We start from the raw sequence: 26,080 nt of genomic DNA, 5'->3' as shown, positions 1-26,080 counted from the left end.
TTGAAGTTAAGTTTATCCCTAAATACGTCAGTGCTTATCTCGTGAAAATGAAGACATTCCCTTTCATAAGCAGAGATCAAAATCAGAAACTTCAGCACTGATACCATCTTTTTAGCTAACATTTAATTTATATTTAGATTTCACCATTTGTCTGATCCAAATCCTTTATAGCATTTTCTTTCCCACTCTAGTATCAAGTCCAGGATCACGAACTACATTTAGTTAGCATATTGCTTAAGTCCTTTAATCATTAATTCCTTAGCTTTTCTTCTGTCTTGCATGGCACCAACCAAAGATGATGAAGATTTTCCTCCTATGTTGTCTTCTAAAAGTTTGTGGGGTTTTTTTTAGGTTTGGGGTTTTTGGATTTTTATTTTTTTATTTATTTTTAAAAACCTTTATTTTACTTTTTTTTTATATTTATTGGGCTGACATTGGTTGATAAAATCATATAGGTTTCATGTGTACAGTTCTATAATACATCATCTGTATATTGTATTGTATGTTCTTATCCCAGTTAAAAGTTTGTTTTTCATTTACATTTAAAATTTCCTTCTTCCTGGAATCATCTCCTGTGAATGTTGTGAGATTGTTTTTTTTTTTCATTTGGGTACCCAACTGCCCATTACCATTTATTCAATAATCAATTTTTACCCACCAATCTAGAATGCCAATCCTGTTATATCAATTGTTTATGTATGTGTGAATCCATTTTGGGGCATTCTTTTCTGCTCCATACTTCTTTTCCATTCCTAGGCAAACACCACATTGTTAATTTCTGTAGCTTTAAAAGAAGTCACGCCATGTGGTAGGGCGAGGTCTCCCTCTGTGTTGTTATTCTTCAGGAGGGTTGTGCCTATCCCTCCTCTTTATGCTTCTGTGAGCATTTCTAGAATCAGCTATTCTCTTACGTGCTTAGTGGGGTTTTTAATCTACATATGAAAATGATATATCTTTTCATTTTTTAGTGCTTCTTTAACATTTTATGAAAAAGTTTTGAATAGTCTCAAGAAAAGAACTTCCAGATGTTCTGAGGAAAAGCCTGAACTGAGATTCTAGTTCCAATTATTTCCAACGGGCAAAATTATGATGCATTACCCATCAACCCCAATCTCTCCACCAGTTTTTTAAATGTAACTAAAACACAATAAAATGTCAAAATGTAAGATACAAATCATTATGTTAGGATGTAGAATACTTAAAAACATATCTTCTTGATTATCAAACAGTTAATTATGTTATTAATGAATAGTTGCTCCACATGTAGTAATGTGGCTTCTGTTAGTGCTGAGAAAATGTTGTAACACTGTATTGTGCTAGAAGCTTTACTTATCTCACGATCCTAATTTATAGATGAGGTCAGAGAGATGAAAATAACTTGTCCAGGATTATTCAAGCAAAGCTGGAATTCAAAACCATATACAAATTATATTGTTTTTATTGTCATTTCTCCATCTTGAAATCTTCATAACATAAACATTCCTATTTTGTTAGTTACCTTTTAAGGAATTGGAGGTTTTAAAAAAGGGGGTTTTATATTAAAAAAAATTTTTTTTTCAGTTTATATTCATATTACTTTGTATTAGTTCCAGATGTACATCATAGTGGTTAGACAATCATGTACTTTACAAAGTGTTTCCCCCGTGATAGAAACTTTTTTATTGTTTTCTTTTCTAGGAGGAAAAAAGTAAACCAGATGTGAATTTGAAAGATCTTCAGAATGAAGAAGAGATTGATGATCCACTGATGATTCTAAAAGCAATCTTATCACAGGTAGAGAGTGTGCTTATATTTGTGTGTATCTATATCAGATATATGTAAATGAGGTTGATTTGGTGGATCTGATACTATTTTTTTCCTTTGGACATTGTATCTCTTTTTGAACTTTTATTTTTATTGGAAACTTTCTGCTTTTAAAAGAAATACATATTCATAGTAGAAAACTTGAGAGAGGAAAAAAACCTAGAAAATATATAAAAAAATAAAAAAATGTAAATAAACCAAATGCTCAGTCATTGTTAACACTTTGACTATATTCTTTACATTCTGTTTTCTTTGTGTTTACACACTTATATTGGGATTGGGTTATGGGTTTCTTTAGTATTACTATTGTCATTTTAAATGGAATTGGGATTCACTTTACATACTGTTTTAGAATTTACTGTTTCCTATATTGTCCTTTAGTATTTGTAGGATCTGAAGTTATGTCTCCTTTTTCATTCCTAATATTGGTAATACCTCATACAGATGACTTTTAATGTTTGCTTAGTACCCTGTTGTAATAAATGTTAGGTCTCCTTTCATTTATTCATTCATTTGTAAACAGTTTTTTATAATTGTTTATTGGGGACTTAGGCTCAGTCCTTGATGGTCACCATATTAGTCTACTAGGGTTGTCGTAACAAAATATCACAGACTGGGTGGCTTAAATCAATAGAAATTTATTTTCTCATAGTTCTGGAAGCTGGGAGTCCAAGATCAATCAAAGTTTGGTTTCTCTTGCAGCTTCTCTCCTTGTCTGTTGTAGATTCTGCCTCCTCTCTGTGTCCCATATGCTGGGGTCTTAACCTGAATCTGCTAGGGTTCAGGAATCTGGAGAAGGGGCTGTGACATAAATTAATAAAGAGACTAGACATGAAATATAAGTTTGGGGGGCCTTTTGGGGGAGCCAGGAGAGGCTTAGCTTTAGTAACTAAATTCCCCGAATCTCCTCACCCAGGGCTTTTTATTCACACATTTTGCCCTATAGCAAAGCAGATATACATATCAAAGGTAAGGTTTGGTAAACAATAAAGTACCATCAAGTTGGGGGAATTGCCTTCAGCTGTTCCAGCAGCAGGTAATAACATGCAGATTTTCAGCTCTGCTGAAAGAGTCCATTCAATCTTTTGAGGACTTCTCGCATTTATTACGAGGACCCGCTGGACTTAGCCTCCAGCACCCATAGGCCTTTCCCGTACATGTGCATCCCTGGTGTCTCTGTGTGCGCCTAGATTTCCACATAGGGACACCAATCAGTTTGCATTAGGACCCACCCTAATGGCCTTGTTTTAACTTCTTTAAAGACCCTATCCAAAAATAGCCACAGTTGAAATTTTGAAGGTTAGGAATTCAACATGGAATTTTGGTGTAGGTGCAGGTCACATTGCATCCTGTAATGGTCACTTCTTACCATTGGTAGGTAATTGGAACAGATATTCTTAAATGATTTTGTGTTTCTTTCATAAGGAGGAGAGTAATCTGATTCTTGTTGATCTGCTGGGCCAGAAACTTTTGAAAAAGATAGGAATATCTTGGAACAAGAAGTACAGAAAACAGTATGGACCACTGCGAAAGGTAATATATGACATTCTTATAGAAAGTCCTTTTCTCATGAAATCTTATTATGATCCCACAACAAGAATTCTTTGAAGAAAATTTAAATTATGTGAAAACAAAATCAATATTTTTGTTGAATGGTTAAAATTCCATTAAGTTACTTATTATTAAGTTAAATAATTTATCATAGAATCAAGAAGTAAGCAAAGAAAAGGGGAGGGGCTTTTAACCAAAACAGCCAAATAATGTCACAAAGTTCATACCCTAAAACTTATCATTTTACTTATAGAAATGTCTTCAGGTATTAACCCAAATTTCACTTTACCTTTCTTTTACACACACTTCTAGTAAACTTGGTGATCTGGTTTCCTAGGCTGTACAATCAGATGTAAAAACTGTACTGCCAGAAATGAGATAACTCAACAGGAAACAAGCAGAGCAACAGAACACACAGCAAATGTTTGGGAGCTATTTCTACAGAAGCGAAGAGCTTACTTCAATAAGTGTTTAAGTGCATCCTTTAATTAGATCACAGTTGATAAATAAATGTTTAATGGCCCTGAGTTCATAGAAGGTTAAAATGGTTGGATCAATGTTTCAGTATTCATTTTTAAGTATATTAGCTATGCAGGTTTTAAAAATATATATACTAGTAAATAGCCTTTATAAGTTTGAGGAAGTTAGCTTTCATTCAGACTTGATTGATAGTTTCATCTTGGGGTTGGATTTTTATCAAATGCTGTTTGTTTTTCATCTATTGATATGATCACATAGTTTTACTCTTTTATTCTGTTAACTAGAGGCCTGGAGCACAAAATTTGTGCAGGGGGGGGGGGTCCCTCAGCCCATCCTGCACCCTCTCCAATCTCGGAACCCTAAACTGGCAGTCGGACATCTCTCTCACAATCCGGGACTGTTGGCTCCTAACTGCTCGCCTGCCTGCCTGATTGTCCCTAATTGTCCCCCCCCCCCCCCCCCGCCAGCCTGATCACCCCTAACCACCTCTGCCTGCCGGCCTGATCGCCCCTAACTGCCCCCACTTCCACCCTGGTCGCCCCCAACTGCCCCCCCCCACCACCACCAGCCTGGTCGCCCCTTACTGCCCCACCTGCCAGCGTGGTTGCCCCCAACTGCCCCCCTCTGCCAGCCTGGTCGCCCCTAACTGCCCCCTCACTGGCCTGGTTGCCCCTTACTGCCCCCCTGCCAGCTTGGTCACCCCCAACTTCTCCCCTCTGCTGGCCTGGTCGCCCCCCAACTGCCCCCCTGCCAGCCTGGTTGCCCCCAACTGCCCCCCCCAGCCACCTGGTTGCCCCAGGCAGCCTTCTGTTCAGTCGTTTGGTCGTTCCTCACTAACCCTGCTGCTGGCCTGGTCACCCCACGCAGCCTGCTGTTCAGTCATTTGATCGTCCCTCACTAACCCCTCTGCCGGCCTTGTCGCCCCATGCATCCTGCTATTTGGTCGTTACTGTTATTGTGACCGTGTCCTGGACAATTTGCATATTCCTCTATTATTAGTATAGATATGGTGAATTCTATTGACTGATCTTTTTAATGTTTATAAAATCTTACATTTCTGGATTAAATCACTTGGTCATAATATATTTTTATGTGTTGCTATATTCGTTTGGCTCATATGAATTAAGGACTTTTGTGTCTATGTTTATGAGAAATACCCATCTTTAATTTTATTTTTTTTGTAAAGTCTGTCAGATTTAGTGTCAGGGTTATGCAGGATTTATAAAGCAAGTTGGGAAATATTCCCTTTTTTATATTCTGGAAAAGAACTTCCATAAGATTGATTATTTCTAACTGTTTAGTGAAGCTATTTAGACCTGGGACTTATTTGTAGTATGGTTTTTAAATTATATTTTTAATTTCCTTGATTGTAGTCATTTAAGTTTTCTATTTTCTCATTTGGGAAAATTATATTTTTAAAGGAATTTGTCCTTTTACCTGTGGTTTCAAATTTATTGGCATAAAATTGTTCAGAATTATCTTTTTTAGTGTATTTTTCATTCCCAATATTAATAATTTGTGTTTTCTTACTTTTTTTTTTTCATCAGTCTTGCTAGGGGCCTATTGAATGTATTAAACTTTTTCAAAAACAAACTTTTGCCTTTGATTTTTCTCTACTTCTCATCTCTTCTGTGGTTCCTTGATTTCTGCTCTTTAATTATTTCCTTCCAACTCTGGGATTTAACTTGGTCATCTTTTTTATAGGTTCTTGAGTTGGTGTCTCAGTTGTTTTTAAACCTTTTATATATGCTTTTGTGTGTGTGTGTGAAGAAATGTTTATTGACTTACTCAAAATAATACATAATATAGAATATTCAAAATACAATGTGATATAAATGTCACTACTGCAGTTATCATAATAATTCTTGTTTTCATTAAAGTTTGTTGATAAAATTTTTGTGACATCTATATTCTTGATCAGTGCTTAGGAAGAGTAAGTGATACTAAGTGGGAATGGATGGAGATAATACTATGAGAACCCAGTAAGCTGGGTCTACATATCTGGCACTTAATTAGTTACTTCCTTTACATAACACAATATACAGTATAATACTCTATATAGATACTGAGAAAGCTGAATGAATGTACAGCCTCCCTAGTCATCCATCAAGTGCAGTAGGCTAAAGCCCATCTTCATTTCTGGGTTTTATTCATAAAGTAAATTGAGGTTTCTGGTGTTGGGGAATTCACCTTCCTTGAAGAACAGAGTGATAAGTTCTTATGGAAAGTAGGCTCCACTTGCAGTCCCATCAGAGTTTAGAACAAGGGGTTTTTGTGTTTTCAACACATGCTTTTAAAGCTATAAATTTCCTTCTAATCACTAATTTAGCTGTAGCTAAATTTGATGTTTTCATTATAATTTAGTTCAAAGTATTTTGTAATTTCCTTTTGATTCTTTCCTTGACTCATGAGTATTTTGGAAGTGTGTTGCTTAATTTCCAAATATTTGGGGGATGTCTGAGTTATCTTTGTTATATCTAGAAATTTATTTCTAATTAATTCCCTTGTGCTTTGAGGACATGCTATGATTTTAGTTCTTTTAAATTTATTGAGACTTTGCTTGAACTCTCCTCTGCCATGCACTGATACAAACCAAAAAGTGGTTTATTAATGTAAAACTCACCTAGTTTGTGTCTGTTATTTGAAGGATTATGTTTCCTCCACTTTGTGCCTGCTTTTGGTTACTCTGCAAACAGATGTTTTCATTATTTTATCTAGAGTTTATTATTTTTATTAGGAGGGTTAGTTCAGTAAAAGTTCTCTGCTGCTACTGGGAGCTGACTTCAGTGAAGTTTGAATCTTAAAAGAGTTAATCTCAACTATCAAGCAAAGAAAAAATTAACTTTTCAAAAAGTTCATTACTCAGAGTTTTCAAATGTTTGATATTTTATTGTACCTAAAACAAGTTAGCTACAAACCTATTTTATCAACTGGTACACACAGTGTTAACAATATTTTGTGTCATATACCATATACCCTTCTATTTGTAATAAAATAATACTTCAGATTTGAGAGTTGGCATTATCATAGATTATTGCTTTCCAAGAGAAGCTTTTCACCTTTCCATAATGATTGATGAGCTCAGTGAATGTTACATATACTTGCTAAGCGATTTCCTATATGAGGTAACTTTGTACTGAGAGAAAAGGAGATGCAAGGCTGCACAGAGATTAGGGAATGAGAGTAGAGGAGTAGGGGAGGAAGCAGTGGGATAGGCAGTGGAGAGAGAACAGTGTTCTTCCTAATCCTTTAGCTAGAACAGTGGTTCTCAACCTGTGGGTCTCTACCCCTTTGGGGGTCGAACGACCCTTTCACAGGGGTTGCCTAAGACCATTGGAAAACACATATATGATTATATATTGTTTTTGTGATTAATCACTATGCTTTAATTATGTTCAATTTGTAACAATGAAAATACACCCTGCATATCAGATATTTACATTATGATTCATAACAGTAGCAAAATTACAGTTATGAAGTAGCAACAAAAATAATTTTATGGTTGGGGGTCACCACAACATGAGGAACTGTATTAAAGGGTCGCAGCATTAGGAAGGTTGAGAACCACTGAGCTAGAAAAACCTGAGAAATGGTCTTTGAGATTATGACAGCCTTTTTATGCTTTGATTTCCTGAGCTAGCCTAGCCTGTCAGCTTCCTGGACAGAAAACATTCAGTTTAGTTAATGTGAAGCAATAATTTAGGCTTACAATTTCTAATTTATCCCAACAGAGTTAGTCTGAGTCACTAGTCTTGAAATTATCTTCTCTGAGGCTTCATCATGTGATTGCCTTTGTTTTGTGCTTTGTTTCCGTTGCTTTAAATACTTCAGAACTGCTTGTTCTTCCTAATCTGTTTCCATAAAGTACTTTTTAAAACAGCATTATTGAGGTATAATGAAAATATTTTTTAGATTGTGGCATGACAACTTTCTTGATACAACTACTAGATTAACAGAGAGAACTTTGATTTTTATTAAATGTTTTTATTATGGCTGAAATGGCTGTTTTTTCCCTCGTAGCTGGTCAGGCCAAAAATAAAAGGGAAGTTAAAATATCTGATATCAGAAAGGAAGATGAAGGTTTTTTAAAAAATCACTTCCAATCTTAAAAATTTTTTTTGTTAACCTAGTATTTTTGTTGGTTTGTTTCTGTCTAGTTTTTACAGCTTCATTCTCAGATCTTTCTACTCAGTTCAGATGAAAGTACAGTCAGTCTATTGAAGAACTCTTCTCTGCAGGCTGAGTCTGATTTCCAAAGGAAGGATCAACAAATTTTCAAGACACTTACTTCAGAATCCCCAGGATTAAATGATAGAACCTCCTGTTCTCACTGGTTTGATATAAATGATTCCAAGGTCCAACCCATTGAGGAAAAGGATATTAAACAGCAATTTCAGGGCAAAGAGAGCGCCTATATGTTGTTTTACCGGAAATCCCAGTTGCAGAGACCACCTGAAGGTATGGAAAGAAAAATGTTCCTGTTTGTTTAAGTTGATGAGTTTAAAAAGATAAATATTAAATGCTATTTGTATTGTTACCCTTTTAAAAGGAGGTTTATTCTTGAAACACTTAAAAATATTTTTAAGCTAATAGTAAGAAATATATGTTGCTGAAAGAAATCCAACAATCTGTCACATTTTAAGAACCTATATTTCTAATTATTTTTTTCTCTAATATGAGGCCATAGTGAGATTTTCAGAATTGGGTTTTCTTGGATCACATACTGTGAGCAGATCTGAGTGTTGTTGCCCTGTCCTCAGGTGTGACTCTCTCATCTGGCCATGTGTTGCCTTTTAGTTGTAAGTGGCTTTGGTCGCATTTTCGTATATTCCCTTTTATTTTTCTTTCTTGTGTCTTTCCTTCAAGGTAATATTTTCTGAGCAATTAAAGTATCTTTGATGTACTCGTTGTTGAACCTTCTGAGAGAGCTTGTACCAAGAGGTTAAACATTGAGACACACAATGATAATTTTTTTAATTTAAGCCACTAACATAAATCAGTGTGTAAGACTTGATCACTTCCTAAGATCTACTCAAAAGTAAAACATCCTAACTAGGAAGCTCTTTAGATTAAAGATGTGATTAGAGATGAGGATACTGTTGTTAGGAAATGAGAAAGGTGATCGTTTTTTATAAAGAATAAGAACAAAGAATTAATAATTTGCATGTCAGTGAAAAGAAATTAACTTTCTGGATCTGAAACAGTTACATAACTATTCTATTGACCAGAAAGGGCTTTGTACTTTTCTAAGGGGAAAAAAGATATGATAATGATTCTCATAAATATTTCCTGGAGCAGAAGTCACAGTTATAAAAACATATTAACAGAAAAAGACTATCTTCAGATGGAGTGTTGTCTTTTTCACTAAAATGAAGTTTAGTATGTACATAATTGAAATATGTACTAAATGACAGTTTTCTAATTAGCTTGGGAATTGAATAAAGGTCCAGCCAAAATTTTGATGGACTTTTCTGGGGAATGAAGGAATGGAACTTGACAAAGTGATTCTAAAATTTACGTAGAGATAAATCAATGAAAATTGAAGAATGGACTATTGAAGGAAAATTTGCTCTCAGTAAAAACATAAAGCTGTGATTATAGTAATCACTTGAATGAAATTATAGTTCTTTTAATGTTTATGCAAAAAAGTAACTTAAGATGTATAAATAGAAATATTTTTCTAATCTTAAGGTAAAGACCCTTTTAAGCTTAAAAGCAAAGAAACGAAAAATTATAAAAAAAGTGATATAAACCTTAAACAATATTAAGCTATGGAAAATAGAGGAAATATATTTGTCATATATTTTGCTATCTGTAGAGTGCTTTTATATATATTCCATTGTCCTTAGTAGTAAATTGGGAAAAGTATATTTATAAATAAGCAATATGCAAAATAAAGAAGTAGGAACAACCAATAAACTGCAAATAAAAAATTACAAAAACAAGAAAGCCCACTGCATGGGAGAACATATTTACCAATGTTATCTCTGATAAGGGTTTACTCTCCAAAATTTATAGGGAACTCATACAACTTAACAAAAGGAAGATAAACAATCCAATCAAAAAATGGGCAAAGGACTTACCAGGGGTAGGCAAACTTTTTGACTCGAGGGCCACAATGGGTTCTTAAACTGGACCGGAGGGCCGAAACAAAAGCATGGATGGAGTGTTTGTGTGAACTAATATAAATTCAAAGTAAACATCATTACATAAAAGGGTACGGTCTTTTTTTTTTTAGTTTTATTCATTTAAAACGGGCCGGATCTGGCCCGCGGGCCATAGTTTGCCCATGGCTGACTTAGACACTTTTTGAAAGAGAACATACAGAAGGCCAAGAGACATATAAAAACATGCTCAAAGTCACTAATCATCTGAGAGATGCAAATAAAAATGACAATGAGGTACCATCTCACACCTGTCAGAATGGCTACCATCAACAAATCAACAAAGGACAAGTGCTGGCAAGGATGCGGCGAAGAAGGAACCCTCATGCACTGCTGGTGGGAATGCAGACTGGTGCAGCCACTGTGGAGAACAGTATGGAGTTTCCTCAAAATATTAAAAATAGAATTCCCAGTTGACCCAGTAATCCTACTTCTGGGAATATATCCAAGAAATCAGAAACACCAATCAGAAAGGATATATGCACCTCTGTGTTCATAGCAGTACATATTACAATAGCTAAGATTTGGAAACAGCCTAAGTGCCCATCGCAGATGAGTGGGTTCAAAAACAGTGGTACATCTATACAGTGGAATACTATGCTACTATAAAAAGAAGGAACTTTTGCCGAACCGGTTTGGCTCAGTGGATAGAGTGTCGGCCTGCGGACTCAATGGTCCCGGGTTCGATTCCGGTCAAGGGCATGTACCTTGGTTGCGGGCACATCCCCAGTGGGGGGTGTGCAGAAGGCAGTTGATCGATCTCTCTCATCGATGTTTCTGGCTCTCTATCCCTCTCCCTTCTTCTCTGTAGAAAATCAATAAAATACTAAAAAAAAAAAAAAAAAAGAAGGAACTTTTACCATTTGCAACAGCATGGATGGACCTGGGGAGCATTATGCTAAGCGAAATAAGCCAGTCAGAGAAAGATAAGTATCACATGATCTCATTAGTGGAATATAATGAACTGATGAACAAAGATTCAGAGAGAGAAATACCAAATGGACTGTCAAACCTCAGAGGGAAGGCAGGGGAGGGCGGGTGGGATATAAGAGATCAACCAAAGGACTTCTATGTATGCATGTTAGCATAACCAATGGACATGGACACTGGGGCGGTAGGGGCTTGTCCTGGCGGGGTGGGAGTGGCCGGGGAGGGGTCAATGGGGGGGGAAAGGAGACATATGTAATACTTTAAACAATAAAAAAAGAAATTAATAAAAAGAAAATTAAAAAAAATTCAACCTAACTCATAATAAAAAATGTGAATCCAAACAGCATTGAGTCCTGGCTGATTTTTCTCAGTGGTTAGAGCATCAGCCTGGGAACCAAAGGTAGGGATGTGTAGGGGAGGCAACCAATCAATGTGTCTCTCATAGATGTTTCTCTCTCTCCCCCATTCCCTCCCCATTGATTTCTCTCTAGAAATCAATGGAAAAAATATCCTCAGGTGAGGTTTAAAAAACAACAACACAGCATTGAGATGACACTCTTTTCCTACCAAGTCAGATATTTCTTAAGATTCTGATGCTCAACAGTTGGCATTTCCTCTATAGCTAGTAGGCATATAAAGTAATATAGCGAATTTGGTTGTATGTGTTTAAAAACCTTAAATTAATGCTACTTCTACAAATTTGTCTTGAAATAATCAGAGCTGTGTATAACTGTTTATGTTCAAAGATGTTTGTTAACCCCATTGTTTTGTAATAATGACTAATGGAAATCACCTTAATGTCTAACAGAAAGATTGGTTAGATTAATTATGCTATTTAAAGAATGGACAACTCTGCAGTCATTTAAAGCTTTGGAAAAATACTCAACAGTATATGCAATGAAAAAGCAAGTTACAAATTTGTTGAAAATAATTCCATTTTGTAACAAATTTAATTGCTTTAAGTGTGTGTGTGTGTGTGTGTGTGTGTGTGTGTACAAGACACATTGTGTAGTATAGAAAAAAAGACCAAAAGTATATATTTTAGCGGTATCTTTTGGGAATGAGATTATAGGTAATATCAATTTTAAAATGATTTTCAGAATTTTTACAGTGACAGATTATTACAATTGTTATCAAAAAGAAAATGGTGTTCATTTTAAAAGGTATATTTAAGGAGAGTTGAGAAAGTGGAATTCTTCTAACTTGACCTAAGGAACTGTGTACCTGTCATTTGTTCTAATGTTTTCATTTTTCAGATGGAAAACTGAGAGCCAGAGAAAATGATTGTTCACACAGATAAAGCTTTCTAGTTTTCCTTGCTAATTTTCAGCAACCAGTTTTCATTTAGTCAGCATAAGTTAATGAAAAATTTTGTCCACAGCTCGAGCTAATCCAAGATACAGGGTTCCATGTCATTTGCTGAATGAAATGGATGCAGCCAACATTGAACTGCAAACAAAAAGGTAACTAACTTACTTTTAGAGATTGAATGGTTTTTCTGGAGAATTAATCTAAATTAGGTCTTAAGTATTTAATAATGAAAATTAAGAAAGAAAAAAGTCATCTAGTTAATGCCAGTATTTGTTTTCAGCTGAATTTTTATAGTGAGATTATCTTTGACTTTGAAATTATCCTTATCGTGTGAGAGTGAACGAAATGATGACTTGTAAATGGCCATTGCTAAGTAAGAATTGAAGCCTTAGAAGACTAGAGAAATCTGTGAGCGCATAGTTAGCTAAATTGTATCCTAGCCTGTCAGGTTATTCCCTTGGTACAAAGAGAACCTGCTGTGAAAATCACCCCTCATATTTAAGTAGTTGTGGAGAACTGGCAGAAGAACAGAGGTGGGCAAAGGAAGGAAATGTAGATTCTACAAACTACGGGGCTTACTGTCAGTCTTGGTCAAAAACTTGTAATGGATTATTAAGGGGATGTTTTGTGAGAACTTAATGGTCTCAGCATTATTTTCTTTGGATGTCTAATCTTGGCCCCTGAAGAATTGGTTCTTTATTTGCTCTCTGACATGGTCTGTGGGGTATTGGGTTAGAGAAATGGAAGTCCAATGGTCTTTTCGTGGACCAAGGTGGCTGCTTATGTAGCAGGGGTGTGTTCAACATTTTTATCATTGCCTTGAACCTGGGGAGAAAATAGCAGGTAGATTGAATGGCAAGCCAAGATGAAAGGAAATCTCAAAAATCAAGACACTAAAAAAAAAAAAAAAAAAAAAAAAAAAAAAAAAATCAAGACACTAAAAATTTAAAAACTTAAAAGAGTAAAATATCTTAAGGATAAAAAATAACCTGCATGAGTGGTGTGGCTTAGCAGATGGTATTAAACAAACAAACAAACAAAAAAACACCAAGAGGTTTTAGTCATGTGGCCATCAAAAAAGCTGATGCTGTCTTTGACCACATTAATAGACTGTGTCAGAAGTACCTGGACGGTGGCAAAAGTCTCCTCCACTTTCCATTGGCCCACTGCCTGGAGTAGAGTGTTGGGCACTGTGCTGCAAGGCTGCTGCTGAGGTCATTGGGCCTGGAGGGAGTAGACTCGGGAGGATTATTAGATCAACCTCAGATATTTCAAGGGAAACTCTATGGAGCTAGTGGAAGTCAGGATGAATTAAAAGTTTGCAAATCTGACACTTCACAGTTATTAGGAGCAGGTTTCTAGCATTTTGTTTATAATCTCAGGATTGGAAGAGTTTGAGTGTCAGTATTCAGAGTAACATTGCACAATGTACGTTAAAATACATTTTCCTTGGAATGCATGGTGGCAGAGCTGAAATTTTGCTATTTATTGAGAAGCTGAAATGAGTCATTTTGGAGCATGGAAGAAAATGATGTTAATTATAATTACTTAGGTGGAATGGAGAACTTATTTATATTGTAAATCAAATATTTTTGGTTTGAAATGAAACTGTTTGTTGTAAAAACATAGCATTTATGTACTTTTTATGCCTCTTTAAAGGACAGAATATGATTCTACAAACAATATCTTTGAATTGCATCTCCACCTGGGCCCTCATTATCATTTCTTCAATGGAGCCCTGCACCCAGTAGTCTCTCAAACAGAAAGTGTGTGGGATTTAACCTTTGATAAAAGAAAAACTTTGGGAGATCTTCGACAATCAATATTTCAGGTAATTTAGTTGCACTTCTTCTTAATTTAGACATTAAGGTCCATCTCAAGCTGGATTTCTTTTCAAAAATCCTATTTAAGATATGACTATTTATTTTTCAAAGCTGCTTAGTTCCATAGAGGGATGGCTCAGGTGTTCTCCCCTCACTGGTCAGTCTTTTAGAGAGAGGCTTCTCTGCCAATCAAGGCATAGTCCTGCAGGAGCTTTGCAGGGGCAGAATCAAACTGGCATATTTTATTTTGGGGAGAGAGTACCAAGTTGTCTCTTTTTTGAATAAATGTAAAAAGTGTTTTTAAAGGTAATGAAGAGATAAAGATAGGCATGTTATCTAAAACTAAGAACTACTGAACAAATAAAAGCAGCTCACTTCTACCTTTCAGTACAGAATAGCATCCTATATAATAAAAGGCTAATATGCAAATTGTCCCCTTGGGAGTTTGACCGCCCGCTATGATGTGTGCTGATCACCAGGGGGCAGTGCGGAATGAAGGAAGGCCCTGGCCAGCCCTGATCGCTGGCCCGGCTTAGGGACCCGATCCGTGCACGAATTTTGTGCACTGGGCCTCTAGTTTATTAATAAGATTGCTAAGTGAAGGAAAATACCTATTGGTTTATATCAAACAAACATTGTCGTAATCATTTTTTCCAAATAATTTATCCAGTTGTATTTTAATGACAATAACAAGACTGCTCTTTATTTTACCCCCAGAGCTTTCATATTAATTATGTCATTTGGTTCTTTAACCTCCTGGGACAAGCTAACCCCAAGATGAAGAGATTGTGATTTATTTGTGATTGTCTGAGGTCAGACATCTAGTTAGTGGTGGAACTAGGATTCCTGTCCTGGTCTTCCTACTCTTTCTTCTCCCCACTCTACTTCCTGATCTAGGAAAAGGGAAACAGAAAATGTAAGCTTTTTTTTTTCTTTTCCAGAAATAATTGAATTTTCTGAACTATCAATTACTAAAATTATTAGCCTTTTTTTGACTTTCCTATTGTACAAAGAAAAGCAGGCCAGTTTTTTTTTTAACTTTAGTTGATTTGAATTATATTTAAATGTTGGATCAGCATCAGGATTTCTAAAATTGTCTAATATTTCTGAACTTTTGCATTAAAAGTTCATTTCGGAGCCAATCCTGGCAATGTTGATGAAGTGGAGTTGTGGATCTGACCCTAAGATGACATTAGGTGATAAATGAAAAGGACCTTTAAGTGCAGGTCTGTTATCTTAGAAGCCAGCCACTGGCAAGGGGCTGTGAGATTGACAGTTAACTAATGGTTTATAAATATGAAATTTCTTCTTAAGAGAACTGTCTTGTGGTATTGTGGAGAGAGACTAAATAGAACTAATCTTTATGGGTGATGTTATTTTGTAGAGGTTACCACAGTCCCCAGAGTCTTGGATCTACAAACTTATAAAACAAACCCCCGATAATCTATTACACGGTTTAAATTTATAGTGGGAAGCATTCCTTTCAGGTGTTAGAGTCAGTGCCGCTTTTTCTGAACAGCACTGATTAAATCATTTTGCTCTTTTGGACAGATTCCTGGGCTGGCACGTTGGTCAGTTTGCCTCTGATAAAAGTGGTCTTCCCATAAGTTACATAGAATTGTTTAGATGGTTGTTGTGCCCTTTGTGTATGCCAAGATTTTTCCATCACTAATGGGGGAGATTAACCATCTTTGATGTAACAATGAGTGATATCTTCTTTCCTTATTTTCCCTTTTGGGTGGGAAGGGGGTATTCATTTGTTTGCTCTCTGTATCTTCCACATATGTATATTGTCACATTACCTGTCTTATTTAATCTGGAAATGTGATATATGTTACTTTTCTTGTTCTCTTTTTCTTTTACAAATATTCTGTAGCTGTTAGAATTTTGGGAAGGAGACATGGTCCTTAGTGTTGCAAAGTTTGTACCAGCAGGACTTCACATCTATCAGACACTTGATGGTAAGATAAATATTAAGACACAGCAGTTCATTTTATATATTTATATTTTTGTGGGGCTCATCTGTGATTTTCTACTCCTGGCCAGTCTTCCGCCCCTACCTATTACTTTCTTTTTTTTTTTTTTAATTTACTTATAATTTTTTTTTATTGTTGATAGTATTACAGTATCTCCCATTTCCTCCCCTTTCACCCCTCCTCTCAGCCCCTCCCCTTCCCCCCCTCCCCCATCTTCACTACCCTATTGTCCATGTCAATGGGCTATGCATTTAAGTATGTAAGTTCTTTGGTTTATCTCTTCTCATCCCCCCACCCCCTCATCGAGGTTAACTATGTAATCTATCCAGTTTATAATGTGTCCAATTTATGAAACATGTAAAATTTTGCTAACATGGAAACATTTTATATTTTCTGAAATTTAAGGCTGCCTCTGTACCAAATTAATTTGTTAGTTAATCGAACCTGTAACCTTTGGTGTACAGGACAGTGCTCCAGTCAACTGAACCACCCGGCCAGGGCTATGTAGCATGATTTTTTAACCCAGCTCTTAGCTTCACATTTTGTAGCAAAACAAACAAATGTACTTTGAGAGCTTGAAAGTATTTACTTCCTTTAAATAACAACAAAACAGTAATAATAGCAGTCACAGTGGTAACAGTTATTTTGGGCTTCACTTTGCCAAATACTAAGGTAAGTGTTTTATATAAATTATCTCATTTGATTGTTACAAAATTCCTTTATCCCCATTTTATACATGAGAAAATTGAAGTGTAGAGACTTGAAGTACACAAGGACATAACAGCTAATTAGTAGTGGAGCTGGGACCATTTGATGCCTAATTCTTACTCCTGTTCACAGGGTCAAGTACAGTTGACTTTATATTAAACTCTTTTCCTGCTGTCATGCTCACAAAACTTATGCAGCAACATAGGGAAATGCTTACAAAAGGAAAAAAACTAAAGGGTGTGATGGGAGGAATAAAGATAAAAGTGATATAATAAACATAGTTACTACCTTCTTAATTTTTCTTAATGGGAAAGATTTTTTTAAAAAAATTAAGTGTCTCAGCTCTTTCTTTAGATGAATGGTCTCACTGACTACCTCCTTGTCCTAGGAGATGATCTGACACTGTGTGACATTGAAATTGCTGATGAGGAAGACATCTTTGTATGGAATGGAGTGGAGGTAAGAAAATACTGAAGAAATATTCATGATAGTTTTGGATTTTTTAAGTCATTGTAATGAAATTTTATTCAGCATATGTGAAGGCAATTAGGGATTAGAAAACTACTGAAATATTTAATAAATTTTAGGTACAGTTAGTAGTAGTTATGTGTTAAAGAGATATTTATTGAGCACCTCCTCTCTGCCAGGCTAGATGTCAGGAGCTAAATACAAAGATTCAGGTTTTATGGTATAACTGCACTAAGTGCTGGGGACGGGGGGGGGTGTCTGTGCATATTCCCTGTGGGAACTCAGAAGGAGGCTTATAGCTCTATTGAATTAGGGAGTAGAGGTGACTTGTAAGAGCAGAGTGAACTTTCTAAGTCAGGAAAAGGGCGAGGAACATCTCAGCCACTCAGTGACCTCTCCCTCGCACTTATTCCCAAGGCTTCATTACCACCACCGAGGACTCATACATCTTTGTCCCCACTCCAGATTTCTCTCCTAAAAAATAAAAGACAGCTAAGAGAAAGTTTCAAATGAAATATCTAAAGTTATTTTTCTGATACTTAAAAGACATTTGTGAGAACTTCACTTGAAAAGAAAAAACATGAGAATTATTCTGCAAGAGGAGTCTTTTGTTACTGTGTTGACTTCATGTTGGCAAATGTAAACTATACTAATGGATGTCTTGGCATTATTGTAGGTTGGCGGAATCCAGATTCCCACTGGTAGTGACTGTGAACCTCTGCTTTTGAATGTTCTTCATCTGGCAACAGGCAGTGAAGAGTGTCGGCAGTTGGTAGAATCTCCACAGGTCTTCCCAGCTAATGCAGAAGTGGGCACAGTATTCACAGCCTTAGCAATTCCAGGAGGTGTCATCTTCACCAGCAATACTGCATCTGTAGGTGGAGAGAGCTGGACTGCCATTCCCAAGGAGGACTTGAAGAAGACATTCAGAGAACAAGGCCTCAGAAACGGAAGCTCGATTCTGATTCAGGATTCCAGTAATGATAATAACAGGTAACTCGAAAAAAATTTTTAAGTTATTTAAATTAGAGCACTATCTTTTAGAACTCTAAAGCTTTATTTTACTAAGAGTTAAATGTTTCTTTTTATTTCTAGACATTGTGTTCTGTGTTTTGTAAGTAGGAATGTTCTAGGTTAGGCAAGTTGGAGAAAAATGATATTGTAATGTGATAACTACATAATATAGATGTAAACAAGATACAGTCAAGATTAGTTGGCTATAAAGCAGAATCCTATCTGAGAAATTCTGATTAGCGCTCCTTATAAAATTGAAGACATAGTCTCACAAAGTTTGTTCCTGAAATTTTTTATGAGAATTATATTAAGATCATAGCTAAATTTACCTGACTATTTTGTCACAAAAATCCCGTACGGCAATTCAGTTTTTCATCCTTTTTATGACTCTTGAGCTCCTCCCAGCTGCCCACATAGGGCAGTTACATGGGGAACTATGCCCGCATTTCCATAAGTTGCATTTGGAACCCAGAAACACTGCCTCTCTTCATTTTTGTTATCCATGTCTTGACACTGTAGAGCAGCGGTTCTCAACCTGTGGGTTGCAACCCCTTTGGGGGTTGAACGACCCTTTCACAGGGGTCGCCTAAGACCATCCTGCATATCAGATATTTACATTACGATTCATAACAGTAGCAACATTACAGTTATGAAGTAGCAACGAAAATAATTTTATGGTTGGGTCACAACATGAGGAACTGTATTTAAAGGGCCAGAAGGTTGAGAACCATTGCTGTAGAGTGTCAGTTTCTGTAGTCATTGTGTCACATACTGTAACTCCCCCCTCCCCCCAAATTCCACATATAGGAGACTTTAGGTTACAAACCTAGTCAGTTCCCTGCTTCATCAGTGCTGTGAATATACTTAGATTACAGAGCCTCTGTATTATTTAGTGGCTGCGACACAGAGGAGCATTTGTGATTATGCTAATTTTGTGTGACATTTATCAATATTATTCTTTTGGGTAAGTGTTTTCCAGACATTTACTTCCCCACCATGTGTATCTAATTAAAAAGTTTATTATGTATTTCTTTTTTTAAAGTAATACACTTATTAGGACTTGGGAAATACAGAACTGAAGACTGGAGACTGGCAACAGTGTCACTGCACCTCCCAAGCATGTCAGTCCATTTTTAGCTTTCCTGTTTGTTTGAGCTCAGATCATTGGTTTTTTTGTTTTGAAAATGTTTCTTTTTGAACATGCCAGTTGTTTTGCAGATAGCAATATTTTGCTTTCCCCATGTTTGTAGACTCTTCATAAAACTCATTCTACATAAGAATCAGTGTTGATGTTACAGTATACCCAGCTGCTCCTGTGGGAGGCAGTACAGGTAGTGGGTAAGGACAAGGGCTCTGGAACCAGCTGTCTGGATCTGTTTCCAGCTTTATCACCTCCTAACAGTGTGACCATGGGCAAGTTACTTCATCTCTCTCTGCCTGCTTAAAGAAGTTTCTTCTTCTGTAAAATGGGGATAATAGTTAGTACCAACTTCATAAAGGTGTAAGTATTGAAAGAGTTAAGTGCTTACAGGGTGTGCACATAGTGAGTGCTGAATATTTTAGCTAGCATCATCATCATTGTCATCATCAGCTTTTCACTATTTTAAGGGTTTCTTCAGGGAACATCTTTGTGCTTAAAACTTTGCTGTATTTAGGATTGCTAACTTCACGTGGGGTCCAAATAGGAATAACTGAAATAAAGAGTAGGATTGTGTTTCAGGGCTCTGATACGCACTCCCAAAGAGGACTTCCACTAGCCATTCAGTGCCTCCATGTGAATTAGAAAGAAGTCACTTCTTTCTTAAGATCTTTTACTACTACCTGTAGGAAAGGCTTGTTAGAACAAGACACTCTACTGCTATCTGCTATCATAAAATAGCACTCTGTAATAAAATACAAATATTCAGTGTGTATGATATAAGTGATACCCCTTAGCTGTGGCACTTTGATGCAGTGTCGGTCTGCACAACTGTACATGGCTGTCCTGTTATTAAATCGGAGTCCTGTGGGTGGGCCTTGCGCAAGCTGCTCTTAAAGCCCTCCTACTGTTATAAGTGTGCAGGCAGAAGTCAACAGCTGATTGTTCAGTTACAACAGTTCTCTTTGAAAAGTGTAGCAACAAATTATTTGTCTAAGTCAAAGAATATCTGAGTCATTAATATAGATTCCATAGAATATAAACGCCATAGAGTACTGCCTGACACTGTCCTAAAAAGATAGTCAACTTTCATAAAGCCAGCTCAGTAGAAGTTAGTCAACTTCAGTGAGTCACATTAAGGCACCGAGGCAGATTTTAGAAGTGGTGCCAGAGAAACAGTATTGATTTTTCTGATTCTTCCTGATCCATAAAAGTGCTTTGTAAAGACACTTTTTTTTTTTTAAACATCTTTTACCTACAGTTTGTTGACCAAACAAGGGAAATGGATCACTACTGTGAATGAGGTTGACTGGGTCCAAGTTAATAATTTATGTCAATTAGAATCTGAAGAGGACCAAGTTAAAATATCAGCAACTGTTAACGCAGTGAGTAGATTATAATTAAAGTTTAGTTGACAGTGTTTTAGTTAACAGTTTTATTTAGAAAGCAATACCTTACTCTTTCAGAAAAGTTTCAGACTTCTAAATCCTAAGAAATCAATGTTTTATTTTTAATATTTGATTACTGCTTGTTTACTTATTATTAGTCCTTGGCATATCTCAAGAAAATATGTGCCTTTTTCCCCCCTCCAAAGCCTAGAATTAGAAAGTGGGAGTTAGCTATTTAACTGGAATGGAATCCTCTGGCTTTGTTGTCAAATATATAATGCTATATCAAAATATGAAGATATATTTATCTTTATCAAAATGTGAAATGCTGTTTTCAAGGGTCATTTTGGTAATTTTAAAACAGGTATATATGTTTTGTGTTGTTTTGTTTTTTAAGTTTAACTGAAATTGCTCTACATTATACTCTGTGCTCTATATCAGCGGTCGCCAACCAGTGGTCTGTGAGGTCCGAAAGGTCGGTGACTGCTGGTTTAAGGAAACCTTTGGAGCAGTGGTCAACAACCGGTGGTCCGTGGACATTGGTGGTCCGTGAGGTCTGGAAGGTTGGCGACCACTGCTCTATATAAAGCCATCCTCTCTCTAAAAGGGCGTCCTCCAGTCTTTCATTTAAAGACTGTGATACTAGTTTCCTTAAACATTATTTCAGAAAACATCTTTTTTTATTTATGTAGTCTCAGTTCATTGCTTTTTTTCTATAACATTAAAAGAACCATTAGAGTGATTTCTTTTCTGTGAGTATTATAATTTCTTAAGGTGCATTAATATTTGTTGGTATAGTAAAGGGGAAAGTTTAAGACCTACCACCCTGACCCTAAGTGGGAGACTTTGGTGAAATCCCTGAACCTTCTTAGCACAGTGTGAGAGGGTAGAGTGGATCTCTGACATCAGTTTTACCCCTAAATTTTCACAATTTTATGCCCTAGAGCAGCAGTTGCCAGCCGGTGGTCCGTAGACCACTGGTGGTCTGTGAGTCCAAACGGTTGGTGACCGCTGCCCTAGAGGCAATTAGCCTAAACTAAAATGAAAACAGTTCTAAAATAAAGTAATTTAAACATTTTAAATAGTGCCCTTGGGTTAGTATTATATATTTTTATATAATTTATGCTTATTGGCACTGAATATATCATTCTTAACATAAAGGAAGGTGATGACCTGAAATTTCTTTTGTTTCCTCTCATCAAAAAGGTTACTTGTTTGTCAGTTTTTTTGTTTTTTCTAGCTAGAATTGTTTCTCTGATTTTCTATAGGAGTTCTGTTCCAGTTAACATCAGTTTGGTAAAAACTTGACCATTAAAATCTAAGTTTTTTATTTTGACTATGTAGAAGAGAGAAAAGGAATTTCAGGGATGAAAAAAAATTTTTTTAAGTAGGCAAAAACTACCAAATATCAGGTAATTAATAATTCAATCTGTACATGCACTCACTGACAATCTCCATTTTCTTCTCCTCCCACTGTTTTCAACTTATACACAGTCATTAGTTTATTTCTCTATTTTAGGTGGTGTTTGATATTCGAATTAAAGCCATAAAGGAATTAAAATTAATGAAGGAACTAGGTAATCGTTTATGTTTGCTTTTGGCTTTGGGGTTTAATTTAGTTTTGATTTTTAATTGAAAAAAATTATGGGAGAGTACACAAAATAATTTAGGGAAAACTCATGCACGTACCACCCAAAATGGACAGATGTTAACATTTTGGCATGTGTTTGTTTTGTTTGAAACATTACAAAGCCCTCTGTGTCCTCCTCAGACCCACTCTCTCTCCCTCCCCAGTTGCAACCACTATATCTGATTTGGGTGTGTGTCTAGTCTGTGGACTCATATTGTATATATTATGTTCCCTTATATATGTGTATGTGTAGATTGTGTTTTTACACTTACATAAATTAAGATACTGAGTATAGCATTCTATAAATTCACTATTCACTCAGCATTGGGTTTTCTTTAACAGTCTTTTATTGAGGTACAGTTTATATACCACAGTTTATATATCAAATTCCTGTTGGAAGCCTAATTAAGTGATTATTAGTTAAGGTATAGAGATTTACCACCATCACTGTAATTGAGTTTTAGAACATTTCCATCACTCCAAAACAATCCCTCATTCCTTTTCACATTCTGAGCCCCTGATGACCACTCACCTACTTTCTGTCTAGATTTGCTTTTCTGGACATTTCATGTAAATGGAACCATATAATAAGTTGTTTTTTTTATGTCTGGCTTCTTTCACTTAGCACTCCATTTTTTGATTCATCCATGATTTACTGTGTATCAGTAATTTATTCCTTTTCCTAGTATCCCATTCTATGATATGTTACATTTTGTTTATTCATTTACCAGTTGATTGATTCATTCACTTTTTGGCTTTTATGAATAGTGTGCTATAAACCAGCAGTTGCCAACCTTTTGGACCTCATGGACCACCAGTGGTCCACGGATCACTGGTTGACGACCGCTGCTATAAACACTGTCTTTGTGTGGACATCCTGTTTTATGCAGGATTAGAATTGCTGGGTCAAATGGCAAATTTATGTTTAGCTTTATAAGAAGCTGCCATACTATTTTCCAGAGTGGCTGAACCAGTAATATGTCAGGGCACTAGTTGGCACTGTATTTTTTATTATAGCCATTCTAGTGAATATGAATTGGTAGGTCATGGTGTGTTCTATTGTATTTTCCTTATGCAGTGATGGTGAGCACTGTTGATGTGCTATGGTCCATTTGTATATCCTAAGAATTCTATTAAAAAGCTACTAGAAATAATAAGTGAGTTTATTAGGAATTCAAATCATATACAAAAGTCCATTGTATGTTTACCTACTAGTAACAAAAACAAATGGAAGATGAAATTAAGAAAACACTTAGAATAAGATATCATAAAATACTTGGGGATAAATTTAACAAAATGTGTGCAAGACCTGTACACTGAAAACTAGAGAACATTGCTGTGAAAAATAAAAACGACCTGAATAAATGGAGAGATGTCCCATGTTCCTGGGTCGGAAGACACAATATTGCTGAGGCTAATTCTCTCAAAATTAATTTGTGGATCCGATGCAATCTCACTCAAAATCCTAGAAGGTGGTTTTTTGGGGTCATGAGGGGGGAGAATAAATTGAAAATCATCCTTGGGTGAGGATTAACAATAAAAAAATTTGTATTAGAATTATGTGCTAGTTTCATATGACTATAATATAGAATACAGAACTCAAGAATCTCAGAAAGGAGATTCTGCCAACATCTAATAAAATTAGGACTTCTAAGACCCATGTCATACTTTCCCTCTCAGAAGGCTCCACCCTCCCAACCTCCCCATTTCATGTCCAACTTTGTAAGAATTCTGACTGGACCAAACCTGGTGTGTTCCTTCCCACAAAACAGGAATTTGCATCCTCAAAAATAGGGCACACCTGCCCTAATCCATTTAATGGGCATAAAAAAAAATCACCTAACATTTTAAAGAGACAGTCTCTGCAAAGTTCCTATGTGCACAAGTTTCAGTTATCACAGTTTATTATGTAACAATGACCCAGAAACACAGTTCAAATTCCAGCTACCACTGGATTTAACTGCATAATTGTGTAAAGCACAAACGTGGCTCCCAGCTTCAGTCCACAGATCACTACAGAAATAACAAACGTACATCACTGCATGTCTGATCATTAATTTCACCACACGGACAGTAGAGTGTGTATAGTTCATTGCCTCCTTTTCTCCCAGTGGTAAACCCATGTGACATTTTATAAGGACAGGTCATCAAACTGGCCAACCAAGAGGAATGTGCAGCAAAGAAACAAAGCACGTGGAGTGATAGAAGAAATAGCTGACATGGGGGTGTTGACATGCAATCATTCAAGAGACTAGCCACGCAGGTGGAGGAACTTAATGAATGGGCACTTATCCACAGAAGTGAGGACCGTGGTTGTGACAGAAAGAATAAAGCTGTCCCAGAAGTGATGCTAGCAAAAAAAACAGTTCACATTAAAGGGGCTCTTGGGCATATTTCATGAGGTTGAAAGCACAAAATGTAAAATATTGGAAGCTGATCCAAACTTAGAAATCTGAGTATGACAGTTTGCTGTGAAAAGAAAAGATGCTCACTGTGTAGCATAAGTCATTTGAGTAGCTGAAGAAAGCAAGCCCTGTTTACACTATTGACATGTTTCACACAAAGAAATAAGACAGTATCTTTTAAAGGGCAAGAAAATTGTAATTCTTCTCACTGTTAAGATTGCTTTGCACCGTTTCAGCTTGCAAGGCATTCTTACAGTCCTGTGCTACTGCAGTACAAAGTGAAGACTGCCTGTACTTGTTTTCTGGTTGTTGGGGAAGGAGGGATTGTTTTTGTTTTAGCTTATCATAGCTTCCTGCTAATTAACACAGTAGAGGCTCTTGAGTTTCCTTTCTTTGGTGCACTGACCAGCTTCTTCTTCCTTGCAGCTGAGAACAGCTGTTTGAGACCTATTGATAGAAATGGGAAGCTTCTTTGTCCAGGTAAATCTTTGTGGTAGCTTTCAAAAGCTGACACATATTCATTCATGCTATCTAACTTTCTTAACACTTTTACTTTAAATGATGGCTTCCAATACCTAATATTCTTTAATTACCTTTTAGAAATTGATTTATAGGACATACTTTCATCCAGGTGTCTTACTCACGTGTTACAGAATATCTTAACCAAAATTCAAACACTTCTGTTTTGAAACAGCTGTCTTTCTGATTAGCTGATCCTCATTTTAGTCATGGGTTTTTTTGTTTTTTTTGTTGTTTTTTTAAAATGTATTTTTATTGATTTTTTACAGAGAGGAAGGGAGAGGGATAGAGAGTTAGAAACATTGATGAGAGAGAAACATCGACCAGCTGCCTCCTGTATACCTCCCACTGGGGATGTGCCTGCAACCAAGGCACATGCCCTTGACGGGAATCGAACCTGGGACCCTCTAGTCCGCAGGCCGACGTGCATCCACCGAGCCAAACTGGCTTTGGCTAGTCATGGGTTTTGATCTACTTTTATCCTTATAGATTTGTTGTCAGTTTTTTAATTTGCTAACTTTATTGAGGTATCTATTATGGAAGAGTCTTTCTTCTAACCTCTGTAACACTTGTCATTAGATGTAATTGAGTCTAATTATTGACAGTAGACTCTAGAATATTCATAGTCACCTCATACCTTAGCATTGTTGTACAGATAACAGGAATAATATATTCTAGCATTTGGAAATAGAAAATCAAACATAACGATAATATATATAACCCTTTTTCATGGAGTGCAGCTTTCTCTTTCTTGACATTCTTGATTTTCAAA

General features: G+C 36.2%; 1 protein-coding gene across 10 annotated transcripts in view; it reads left to right on the top strand.

Moving 5' to 3' along the window:
* The window catches only part of USP40 (ubiquitin specific peptidase 40), a 71,172-nt gene that overhangs the window by 14,327 nt on the left and 30,765 nt on the right, over positions 1–26,080 (top strand). For all 10 annotated transcript variants that reach the window (XR_011472406.1, XR_011472407.1, XM_070422427.1 and 7 more), the window contains 11 exons: positions 1,678–1,773; positions 3,229–3,336; positions 7,992–8,292; positions 12,310–12,391; positions 13,899–14,070; positions 15,939–16,023; positions 17,135–17,205; positions 17,891–18,207; positions 20,628–20,751; positions 22,274–22,331; positions 25,216–25,269. Coding sequence is in view for 8 of the 10 variants with exons in the window: in XM_070422427.1 (XP_070278528.1) it covers positions 1,678–1,773; positions 3,229–3,336; positions 7,992–8,292; positions 12,310–12,391; positions 13,899–14,070; positions 15,939–16,023; positions 17,135–17,205; positions 17,891–18,207; positions 20,628–20,751; positions 22,274–22,331; positions 25,216–25,269 (1,468 nt within the window). In the remaining 2 variants the exon portion in view is untranslated. The remainder of the gene's footprint in view (positions 1–1,677; positions 1,774–3,228; positions 3,337–7,991; positions 8,293–12,309; positions 12,392–13,898; positions 14,071–15,938; positions 16,024–17,134; positions 17,206–17,890; positions 18,208–20,627; positions 20,752–22,273; positions 22,332–25,215; positions 25,270–26,080) is intronic.

This window comes from Myotis yumanensis, unplaced genomic scaffold, assembly GCF_028538775.1.
Source record: "Myotis yumanensis isolate MYYU_CA2020_CCGP unplaced genomic scaffold, mMyoYum1.0.hap1 SCAF_8, whole genome shotgun sequence".
NCBI classification, from domain to species: domain Eukaryota; kingdom Metazoa; phylum Chordata; class Mammalia; order Chiroptera; family Vespertilionidae; genus Myotis; species Myotis yumanensis.
The sequence above is the reverse complement of the archived record's forward strand: the minus strand, read 5'-3'. Positions and strand labels throughout refer to the sequence as shown.